Consider the following 11,981-nt stretch of genomic DNA (forward strand, 5'->3'; position numbering starts at 1 on the left):
AAGGCCAGGTTGGATGAGGCTTTGAGCAACCTGATGTAGTAGAAGGGGGTTCTTTGTTTTTAATACTTAACTGGGGGGGGAAAAAAGAGTACCAGAATCTATCTTTAAATCTGCTGTTCAGAGTGACTGTATGTATGCTACTGCTTGTATTTCTGTGTGGTATAGAGCTTACATAGAGCGTTTAAGTGAATTAACACCAGGGGGATATGATTTTTGGATGTGCAAGAGGAGGTGACCCACCTTTCAGCTGAATCCCCAATTTATTGAAAGAACACCCTGCTCTTCAGAGGAGAAAAGTAGCTAATGCCCAGCCAGCAGTGGGAGTTTGTTACCAAATGATGTATTTGGAAACATGGAATAAAAAGATGGTGGAGGGGAGGGAACCTCTGACTGATTAAATGATGTCTAGGGGATGATGTGAGAGAGGATTTGTTGGAGTTATCAGATGCTGCCAGGCTCTCCATGTGTCCTTCCATGCTGTGGAAGGCCAAATACTTTGGCCTCATGCCTTTGTTACAGCAGCATTTTTCATACCATTGCCCCTTTCTGACTGGAGTAAGGGAGTTTGCCACAGGGTTTATGTTTTTGTTTGTCCTTAAGCACCGATTAATCTGTTTTAACACCTTAGGTTATAATTCAGCCTGTTGTTACCCTAGTTGGAAGAATTGAGAACCATCATCAGTTGACAAACCAGATATTTCAAAGGTATTTGCTGTAGCTGCGACTGGAAAGGAAGGCAGCCTTCCTCTTTTGACTCCCGAAGATACCTTACTGAGTTACTTCCACTAATTTCAGTAAAAAACATTTTTTGAACTTCACCTGTAAGTACATTCAAGGTCTCTGGTAGTTCATATGCAAATGAGTCCTATCTGTGAGTAGAGAGTCCATATAGCTCCACCATAACACTAACTTTGAACCAAGGTTTCATTCCTGGCCTGGAGAAAGCAACTGTAACTGGACTGGTTTTGCAGATAACCAACCAAATGATTGAACAGCCTCAGCCCAATTCTAACTATGGCTGTACTCCAAATACGTAACCTTATACAAGTTTTATGCATCCACATGGCTTTTCAGAACAAGTGTACCGAACTCTGTACTTGGCTGTGTTACATTTACCCTCTTTCCGGAGCCAGAACCCAGACACTGCTCACACAGCCTGGAGTGGAAGCCGGGAATCCTGAGGGGCAGCGTTCCAGCACTCTGCACAAAAATTGTGCAATATGTTGGCAAAATATTTCTAGACCATGTTGAAGGGGCTCAATCACAAAAGGAAAAAAGGCAAACTAATGCTGCACCCACTTATTGAGTGGATTTAACAAGCAGAATAGGTCCATTGTGTAGATCTGATGATCATCTTGCTATTAAGACCTATTACCTAGGTTTGGATCCAGCTGCACAGGTCCAGTGTCTTTGTGGGATGATAACTTGTGTTGTAGGGTATGCTTGTAAGGGACTGATCTGGGACTGTATGAGCAACTTAAATTCTAGCATTTCTTGTGTTGCATATGTTGTTACGTGTGTATTTGTGTGGGGGTGTTGGGCACTTCAAGACTTTGTTACAGCATTATAAGGCCTTTTATCTTCAGGTCACCACTTGGAATCCCTTTTGCTTCAGCAAGGACTAAAAGTCGCTCCAAACCATTGCGTGTTTGGATAACTTGTATATGAAATGGGTTTGGTGGAACTTGTACTGGGTCCTGTATCAAACTTGGTATTGTACATTCCCCTAGTGTGCAGACTTACAAGGAGAAGCCACGTATTGGAGAAAGAAGTGCTAGTAAGGCTGTGTGAAGATATTAACTGCTCTGTTGCAGCAGTGGGGAAACATTAGTGACTTCTTTCAACAGGAGTGCCAGGCTGACTCTCTTCATCTGCAGTGAAGTCATCTCTCTTAGTCTTAAGCTCCATCATAAATAGTATAACTGTTGTACTATGTCACACATTGAGCTATGCAAAACATCTTACATCCTTTTCTTTTTAAAGAATATATTTCCCCCTGTGACTGGGCTATTTTTGCACTTAAGCATTTCAGAAAAGATTCTCAGGGGAATATATCTTCCACTTGGTTAGTAGCAGAGGAGGAGAGGAAAGTTTCACAACTGATAAGAATAGATCTGGAGAGAAGGAAGAATATAGTGGTTTCTCATGTAAAAAAAAAAAAATAGTGGTTGTTTAGTCTGTTTAAATGTTCACTTACCATGAGAACTGTTTTTCCATGTCAGTCTCGCTTTCCGAGTCATCATGCTGAACTGTGAATTAAGTGACCTCGCTTCAAGCTGTAAAATCATCGAAATACCCTATATTGCTGTCTGCTTATTTTAGTATGTCAGCCAATTCACGTGCTGAAGAACAAGCTGGTTTAATTTGGGATATTTTATTTAAGGGAAAATCGTAAGATACGCAACATCTTGCCTCATTCTTGGTTACGTTCTGTAATGTGTATCAGGTTTGGCTTGATTTTTCAGTGTGTGGTTGGTTTTTTGTGGGCTGTGAGGGGATTCATATTTACCCCAAAGTTGTGTGTACTTCCTGCACACAGTTAATGTATGTACTTTCATATCTTTTCATTGTTTGGAAATGTCTGTATCTGTGAAGTTCTGATCAAATTAAAATAGTCTTCTGAAGCTATTCAGTTAAACTGACCAAATTTCCTGTGAAATTTCTTTGTCAAGGATTGGCAGCAGGTTGATTTATTTTTTTTTTTTTAGGGCTCTTCCAGCAATGGAGACACTTACAAGGTCTCTCACTCCAGGACTCTCTCATGCAGAAGAGTGCATTCATATTAGTGCTTCTCCACTGGGGACTTAGTCACTGTCTTCTGAATTGCTTTTTTTATGAAAGTTGTAGGAGCTAAACTATCCTTGAGATTTCTGCCTCAAAACCGAATTTTTTAAATCTGTCCCACTTCAATTTAAAACGTTTTTGTGGGTTAAGAAGAGATTGTCACAGACAATGTGTATTGGTAAAGCGTAATTCTTGTAGGAAGCCAAGCTTTTAAAACTTTTTTTTTGTTCAAGCAAGGGTTTATCAATTTCGGAAACCAAACTGACATTTTTCTTCATATGTCTTTTTCTTCTTCTAGGGTTTTCACAGACATTCAGCAAGTCCTCAACAACCTGACGCATCCTCGTTTTGTATTCACAGACAACGAGGGCGAAGCAGACATCCTCTACAACTTCTCACACTTTAAAGATTATAGGTTGCAATCATTCTCCTAACAATGTACATTTGTTTATTGCTATAAAGACTGTTCCCAAAGGCCTCCCTAACTTTCCTCCTTCACCCAGCAACTTCTCTGTTTTGTAGGAAGCTAAGTGAGGAAAGGCCCGAGGTAATGCTGAATCAGTTTCCATGTGAGAACCTCCTGACTGTCAAAGACTGCCTGGCATCCATCTCTAGACGAGCTGGAGGACCAGATGGACCAAGATGGTTGCCTCGTACTTTTAACCTCCAAACAGAGTTGCCTCAGTTCATCAGCTACTTTCAGCAGCGTGACAGAAGGTGGCTTGTGTTTCTGCTTCCTTACGTTTTGTGCTTTCTTGGTACCACTTTCCTCAAAGGCCAGTGGCCTGCATTTTGGGCTTGACAGCTGTTACACCACCATGAGTTTGCTCTTGCTGCATTTATGTTCAAGTGAATTTTACTTGGAAAGTATTTTTAGTATTTTCTTTAATGTAAGAGCAGTTAAGCAATGTGTTTTGAAACACAGAAACTTCGCCATGATTTGAATACAGATTTGAAGCTGTTGCTTTTTGTCTAGTCAAGATCTTACCTCTTGTATTTAACAGATACACAAAGGATCAAAATGTGTTTGCAGCAAACGTTGGGGGTTTTTCCAGGGGACCAGTAGCAGTTGTTCTTGCACTTAGGACAGAGTGGAAAGCGTTTAAAGTTAAAATACATGGATTCTGTAAGGCTTTGAAAGTAAAATTGAGTTTTAGCGTTAGCCTAAAGCAGTTGTGGAGCTTTAGGTGTTAAATCCATGCTCTTTCTGCCACTGCAGCTGCCTTGGAGTGGATGGAAACTAGGATTTTCTTTTGGTAAGAGAGAGAAAGAGAGCATTAGGTACTGCTGGTGGAATAACCTCTTATGCCTGACATAGTCTTCTGGTTGAAAGGTTGCTTTTGGTAATGCTTGCATGTGGTGCCACCTGCCAGGCATTTCATTTTGGTATTCTTTGCTCTACATAATCTGTTATTGACTGGCATAACCAGGAGAGAGCGCTCCTTCCATGTATCCCTAGCGTGTGGTGTTTTAATTCCTTTTAAATACCAAGGATTGACTGTGAATGTAATGTATATGTAAGGAATGGGAAGGAGGGGATAGGAAGTTTCAAACAAACAAAACAGACCCTCCTAAGTTAACACCACTAACAGCAGCTTGGTTTATGCTGTTTATCACAAAGTTCAGGAGGCTACTTGTGTTGCTTTAATAGATTGAGAAAAGGAAGACATAAAGTGTCACCCTGCCCTTACTCGGAAAGATGTATTGAGAGAGCAGCATGTTGCCTATTTTCCTCCAAGATCTTTCAAAGAATTTTTCCCCTTGAGGTGAAATTACTTCTCACTAGTAACTAGAAGGTGAGAAGTTGGTGGTGTGCCTTCATTTTCTTGTAGTATGAACTGTTGAGATACTGTGAGATTTCTTCCCAAAGAGAAGAGTTATGATGTCTTTTAATATGAATGATTTGGAGGTGTTGTTAGGGCATCAGCTTAGAAAACTGCATGATACCCTGCCAAATGTTCTCGGACTACTGGCAGAATGATTTCTGCACCATGACCTGTGCACGTTCATGATGATGTTGTCCCGTTAATGGATTGTTTTCCCCTTTTGAAGGAGTTGGATGCAGAAGAAGGAAATAAACAGTGAGAGCATGCTAGCCCTAACTGCAGCGAAAGCTACCGCTGCCTCTTCTCCCCTTTACACCTAAGGCCTTCCACTCTCAGCTGTTAGTCAAAAGTCCTCAGTTCTGGCACTGTAGCCCACAGCTGCATAAAGTACTTACTCAGGGGAGTACATAGATCAGTTCAAGTGGGTGTGCAGGCAGATGAATGAGGTGGATGCTTACAGGTGTTGGCTTCTCTCTCTCTTTCTCTCTCAGAGGAGAAGACAATCACTGGATATGCAAACCATGGAACTTGGCCAGAAGCTTGGATACCCACATCACCAACAGCCTTAACAATATCATCAGGCATAGGGAAAGCAGCCCAAAGGTTAGAGAGCATGGTTTTGAATGTGATTTAAAGGGGAGCGCTGAAAAAAAATCCTTCGTAGAAGGAGGTCTAAAAATACAAAGAAGGAAATTTATTTTCTTCGAAATTCATATGCTGGCCATAAGCATACCATTTCAATCAATTCGGAATTTATTCAGATTCAAATTGGTCAGCTCCATTTGTTGCAGGGATGAACTCAAAGAACTTGATGTTTTCTTATTTAAAAAATAAAACTTGCCCTGACAGTAACGAATACTCCACTGTGGTACTGCCTTAACGCTAGTTTTCAGACTGGCAGGTGAAGACACATTAGGTATAGTTAGCATTGGTCATAAATTTTGGAACATTATTGCTTCTGTCCCATGGTTGATCGTTATTGATGATCCACATCTCTGCTCAGTGGCACAAAGTACTGTCTTTGCCAACAATAGGTGAATCATGGAGCTTTTTTTAGGGAGTCTGTAATATGTGGTCATAAGTCGGAGTGTCACTTCAGCTTTATTTCAGTTGATGTGTGGACTGCATGTATTTTTTGGAATCTAGAAGTGCACAAAGAGTCACTTCGCATTTCTAGTTCAAAACAACGAGGTCACTGAAATTGTAAATAAAATTAATTTTGTGGTTTTAAAAAACGAGTACCTTCTGGCTTCCCACTTTCCCCACGCGGATGTCAGAGTTTGATAGAAGGTACCTATTTGCATGACAACATTGAGTGTTCATGCACGTTTCTAAAGAAAAACTGAAACGCATACAAGGATACCTTAAACCATTGAGATACAGTCACGCTTTGTTTTCATTTCAGTTGAATTGTATTTACAGAGAGTGGTTTGGCGTTGTTGCAGGTAGTGTGCAAGTACATTGAGAATCCGGTCTTGTTTCACCGAGAAGATGTGGGGCTGGTTAAATTTGACATCCGTTACGTCGTGTTGCTGCGGTCCGTGAAACCACTCAAGCTGTTTATCTATGACGTGTTCTGGCTGCGCTTTTCAAATCGGTAATTACATTCTCCTCCTTAGTGTGGTGGAGGGGCTTAGAATTCAATCTGATACCTTAGAAACTAAGGAATTGTTTTATTCCTTAGGGCATTTTCACTTGATGACTTGGATGACTATGAGAAGCATTTCACAGTCATGAATTATGCTCCTGGTGTAGCATTAAAACAGGTAAGCAAACAGTCCAAAACACTCCCTTACCTTTCTGTTGCTAGAAAATCTTCCGGTGCCTCCTTTGTGCCTGTTGCCAAATAATCTATTTTGCGTCCACTTAAACAAGCAGTCAGTGTGTTGAAAGTACCCTAAGTCCTAAGCAAATGTTTTCCCAGACTCTTCCTCCCCCTAATCATCTGTGATTATATAAGGTAATACAAACCTACATCCTGAATATAAATTGATAGAGATCAGCAAAAGAATTATTAAAATGGCAGCTAATCGTTGTCAAAGACTTGTGTGATCTTTTATAACAAGAAATACTGGAATGAGAAAGGTATTCAGGAACTGTCTAATTCCCTAGTTCCCTACCTGAGTTTGTATGAATGGCAAAAAATATTTGATGTTCCATTCTCTTGTCATCTGATTGCTCAGTCATTCCCAAACAAAACAGTCTTTGACATTGCTAACCTGTTTTAGGTACACTGTGAAGAATTTATTCCTCTGTTTGAAAAACAATACCCTGAATATCCCTGGACAACAGTACAAGTAAGTCAGCAATTCATCTTTCTTGTGTAAATGTTCATGGATCTTTTTTACTCAGCCAACTAGCTTTTTCCAAAGGTGTTGTGTGTGTTGTTTTCTCATAAGATGTACTTCATGTTTATCGGTTCCACAAAGGACAACAAACGTTACCCTTTATTTTAGAAGCATTTATTAACTTAGTAGAATTCGCCCTCAGATATTTTGTTGTTGGCATTTGAGAATTTTATTTCATTATTACTCTATGAGAATTCTTTACATTGGACCTAGTAATAAAGCCACTCCTGACTACCCTCAGGATCCTGGCAGCAGGATCTTTTTTCTTACAGGTTCCGTTTTTTTGCAGAAGGTTGCCAATAATCTAAGCCCATGATTGTGAAGACTTAGTATTTCATGCAAAAAGGCAGGGAAGCCCAGAATAGAAAGTGTGGTAATCACTACAGATGTTGCTCATGTGACTGTGGAAAAGTTATTTTCAAAGCCTTCACTACTCTTCAGTAGAATATCAACTTTGATTCTAAAAAGTTTAACTGCTGAAGTATTCAGGCTCTTGCTTCCTTTGTTCCAAATGGCTTCACGAGATAAGGAGCTGTCAGAACAAGCAGGAAACTAAAGTAAATAGGAAATTACAGTATATAGTAATCTCAGTGAAATGGCATCGCAGGTTATGATTTATCTGTTTTAAGCAGAGCTGTAGGTCTAAAGATATCCCCATATGCTTCCAGGTGTGCTTGCTGAAGCTTTATCCCAAGATAAAGATGTGCCCAGCTGTGGCTGATAGACATAAGCACTGCCCATGCTGCAGGGGTACTGTGCTTGAAAGGTTACACTGCCAGGTCGGATGGTGCAGAGGCTACATTTGTGCTTTTTTATATACATTTGTATATTTTAAATATTGGCAAATTTAAAAGAAAACAAGTTAGGCTGGTCTTCTCTCTTTCCTTATAGACCCCTCCTCCTCCAACATAATATCTCTGAGCTAGTAAGTTAGAACCCCTGTCTGTTAAATTAAATCTTACCTTTGAGACTGCAATACAGAATTTCCAGTTGCTGCCTCAGCTTCTCTGTGTTGACGAACTGACCAGAGCCCTGTCCCGGGTCATTAAATTAATGACTTTTCAGAAGAAAACAGATGATTCCCTAATACTAGGGTATCTTTTACCTGTGAAGAGGAAGCTCCAAATACTATAGTTCCATAAAACATGCAGAAAGGCAGATGAGGGCCTTCTCACTGGTGTGTTTGTTTTTTTTCCCCTTTAATTCATGCTTGAAAGAAGCTGAATGTGAAGAGATGGTTTAGAAACATGCACAAAACTGAATTGTTGCATTCTCCATATTTATCAGGAGCTAGAAGATGCAGAATGAGTGGTAGCTGAGCATTTATATGTGTGTATGCTTTCAAAAGTGAATAAATTACCCAACTGTGAGTTGACTTCCATAAATTAGTTTACGTCAATTTTAACTAGAACCTTATATCCAATCAGTGATACTCAGAGTATGACATGGTTTGCAGCGTTAGGTTTAAAGTAGCCTGGAAGAGACTACAAGGGGTGAAAAGAGAGATGCCAAAATACATACCGTAGGTTACCCAAAGTAGTACTGTGTGCAGAATGGGAAGTATTACACCATCTTTTCCTTTGCGGAAGGAATGGTTCACTGCAATATAAACTCAATGCTAAAATTCACACCTGTATGTTCTTTCTGTTTTATTTCACTTTCACGTTGTGTATCTGGTTGTTTCTCAAAATGCTAAAGTAGTATGTTCTTAAAATCTGTGTCCCCACGTCCCTTTTTAGAGGGGTGTAAGTGGGTAGAAGATCTTTCATTGCAGAACAAAACAAAACGAAGCTAGAATCCAACTTAATAAGCAGGAGAAAGTCAGAGTTTCACAGTTGTGCTGCTGATGTTCACAGAACTCTCCAGGGTTTTCTTTTTCCTCTCCTCTACACATAAGTGCAATACTGTACATAGTGCCTGAGAAAGGGGTTAATTCAAATATTAAATGCCCTGTTTTCAAAATTTCCAAGGTACTGATTTGTTCTCCAGAAAAGTCCATGGATATTACCGGGTGCTTGGCGCTTTCACTATGTTGTCTTTAGATTTAAATGCACGTTTTGGAGCTAATACTGTGCAGATTTTCATCTGTTGGCTCATGTAATTTATACAAACTCTTTAAAAAGCTGTATGAATGAAGTGATTAAAAACACATTTATTGCTGTTATAAAACCTCACTTCTCGTTCAAAGACCTGTTTTCTGTTATTAGGCAAATATTTTTAAGGCATTCGCTGAATTGTTCCAAGTTGCTTCAGCTAAGCCTGCACCTCTTGGCATCTGTGATTATCCGTCATCAAGAGCAATATATGCTGTTGACTTGATGCTTAAATGGGACACCAGCAGAGATGGTAAGCAGCTCATTTCTGTGAATGTTGAATTCTTTATATTTGTGGACTTTTTCAGAAATGTATTTCTTCTGTCCAAACTCTTACTGTTTTTCAAGCAGTACGAGCTGCATGCTCTGTGCCTCGCACTGACATCAAAGATATCTGGAGTTGCAGATGTGTAGGTTAGCATTTGCCATGGTGCTTAACAGTAATGATGGGGGAGCTGTTAACTGTGCTTGGCTGAGTCCTTACTTCTCTTTTACCCCTGCTACTGCCATTCTTGGTTTGGGGAAAAACAAACAAAACAAAAAAAGAAACAAGCCATCACAAACAAACAAAAACCACACTGGCACAAAAAAAAAACACTGCACAGAAATCTAGCAGGAAGTTTTCTTTCCCATTTATGGTGAGAGAACGTCTGAAATATCTGCCTCTTTATGAAAACCTTAGAGATGTGTTACGATCTGCGGCTTCCAGGCTTCGCCCAGTGTCATCAATGCACAGTTCCTTATTAAAGCAGGGAAAGGACCACCTTCACCACATCAGTGGTATTGATGTCCTCAGGACCATCACTCAGTTGTTGCCAAGTCTCTGCAAGAACATGTATGTGAAGCTGCTTCACGTTAGTGCCACAGCATGGCTAACAACTACCTGGAGCCTTTCTTCCAGCCAGTCATGGAGGACTGGGAGCAAAATTTGCCAGAAGGAATTCTTTATTATCTCACCAGGATGCTCAGAAATGTTCTGTAAGTGTGCCCAGACACGTGTCTCTTGTCAGTAGAAAAGCAGCAGAGGCACTAGCACAAAAAGGACTGCTGGGAGAGCAGTCTGTTTAATACAGAACTGAGTGTACTCTTGTGACATTGTGGTCTCTGGGACGCAGGAAAAATTCATTGCTTGTGCCTTGGTTTGCTGGAGGAGTGATTAGATGTTGTGTGTTGGGTGGGTGCCCCTAGCCCAGTCCTGTTGATTCTGTACCACTTTCATGGAGTGAGATGATTGAGAAACAGGAGGTATACAAAGGAGCCTCTCCTATTCAGATCAAGTGGAGCAAGGGGTTGAATTTGGGTCTGCTGTGTCTGTGTTGAATGCTCTTTCACCTGTCCCAGAGTTGTCTTGAATGGGAGGAGCAAAGCAACTCACTATTATTACTATAGCTCGAGGAAAACTATTGTGGTAGAAGGACCAACCTCACATTACAGCCCTGGCTGAACTGCGTAGGTCCCTGTCCTTTTGAAGATGGGGGCCTGGGTGCCAAAGTCAAGGCTGTGATGCTGTAGGTAGCCTGTGGACAAACAGGTTAGTTGCTTCTGTGCAGAGCAGAGTATGGTTTACCTACGCATCAGAAGCTTGTACCCTCACTTGCGATCTCAGCACCAGACAGGAAATAAAATCCTTTGTTTCTCCTTGCACAGAATGTGTTTGATTCTGAGCTCCGAACTGTACTGATGAAGTTTTCAGAGAAAATTAAACTTCCTGACTTCCTTGTAGGATTGAGATGAAGTGGCAGGTGGGAGTGGCTGGAGCGTAAAGGAACAGGACTGCTAGAACTAGAAAGGTAGATATCTAAGAGCTTTGAGAAAGGAAAGTTTGCACTGAAACGTGAAAGGAGAAGCAGATTTTTCTGGAAGATGCTTCAGATTGTCAAGCAAGACAGCCGTATCGGGGAGATCCTATTAAATTACTGCAAATTCTCATTCTAAATGAGGCATTGGATTAGCACAGTGACTGCAGAATCTGTTGGATAATTGTCCTCTGGATAATGACAGTAGAACAGACCTCTGTCTCTCAAAAAAACCCACAAACCCACTGAAATAAAAACACTCTACTGGCTTGCCAGCTTGGGTCATAAAAGATGACTTTTTCCAGTCGCTTTCTGTAATCTCTAGCTTAAATACAGGTAGCGATTCAGGATCTCTGTAGAGCTTGTATTAAGAGGCAATGTTTGTGTTCCCCTTTACAGGGAAAAGAATTATGCAGCCTCAGATCCTGGAGGTGAACTTTAATCCTGACTGTGATAGAGCCTGCAAATACCACCCTACCTTTTTTAATGATGTCTTCAGCACCCTATTTCTGGATGAAACAGACAGCTGCCATGTGACGTGCATTGTCTAGCCACAGGAGGCTTGATTCCATGAATTTTCTTCACAGATATGCTTAACAGCAAGATTTATATTTCAGTTCTATGAGCTGCTGATGCAACTGTTTTCCTATACTGGTAACCTAGGGAAAAGAAATCATGTCAGAAGAATATGCATAAATCATATACTGTATTGATAATAATTTTGTCTGCATTTTCCTTGTCTTGCTTAGTTCTATAAATCATGAGTTTGTGTTGACCAAATGTCTTGTTTATTGAATACGGGAGATGTCAAAATAGGACAGTCCTGGAGCAATTGACTTGTTTCTCAGGTAGCCTGATTGCTTGCTTGCGAGGAAACATTGGAGAAGTTCCCCATGTCAACATTAAAACTATAATTTACTGAATCATGTTGGAGTTTGTATAGCTCTTTCTTATCTATCCCTCATACAAAAATCTAAAATGTTCTATTGGGAAAATAATATGGTATTTCAGTGCAATGAAATACTATGGTAATGAGATGACAAATTTGATGGCTCTTCCCTTTTTTTTTTTAACTTAAAAAATAGGCAAACAAAACCACAACACTTAGGATCCCTGTACTGCTGGCTGTCATCC

At 40.4% G+C, this 11,981-nt stretch overlaps 1 protein-coding gene across 1 annotated transcript in view; it reads left to right on the forward strand.

The window, feature by feature from the left end:
* TTLL12 (tubulin tyrosine ligase like 12) overlaps positions 1–11,763 on the forward strand; it is a 33,555-nt gene extending 21,792 nt beyond the window's left edge. The window contains exons 7-14 of the mRNA XM_086611213.1: positions 3,083–3,199; positions 3,307–3,501; positions 5,102–5,213; positions 6,056–6,207; positions 6,295–6,376; positions 6,839–6,907; positions 9,166–9,304; positions 11,247–11,763. Of these exons, the coding sequence (XP_086467339.1) occupies positions 3,083–3,199; positions 3,307–3,501; positions 5,102–5,213; positions 6,056–6,207; positions 6,295–6,376; positions 6,839–6,907; positions 9,166–9,304; positions 11,247–11,398 (1,018 nt within the window). The 3' untranslated portion in view covers positions 11,399–11,763. The remainder of the gene's footprint in view (positions 1–3,082; positions 3,200–3,306; positions 3,502–5,101; positions 5,214–6,055; positions 6,208–6,294; positions 6,377–6,838; positions 6,908–9,165; positions 9,305–11,246) is intronic.
* Positions 11,764–11,981: the final 218 nt, after the last annotated feature.

The sequence above is a fragment of the Tauraco erythrolophus genome, chromosome 4 (assembly GCF_009769465.1).
Source record: "Tauraco erythrolophus isolate bTauEry1 chromosome 4, bTauEry1.pri, whole genome shotgun sequence".
NCBI lineage: Eukaryota > Metazoa > Chordata > Aves > Musophagiformes > Musophagidae > Tauraco > Tauraco erythrolophus.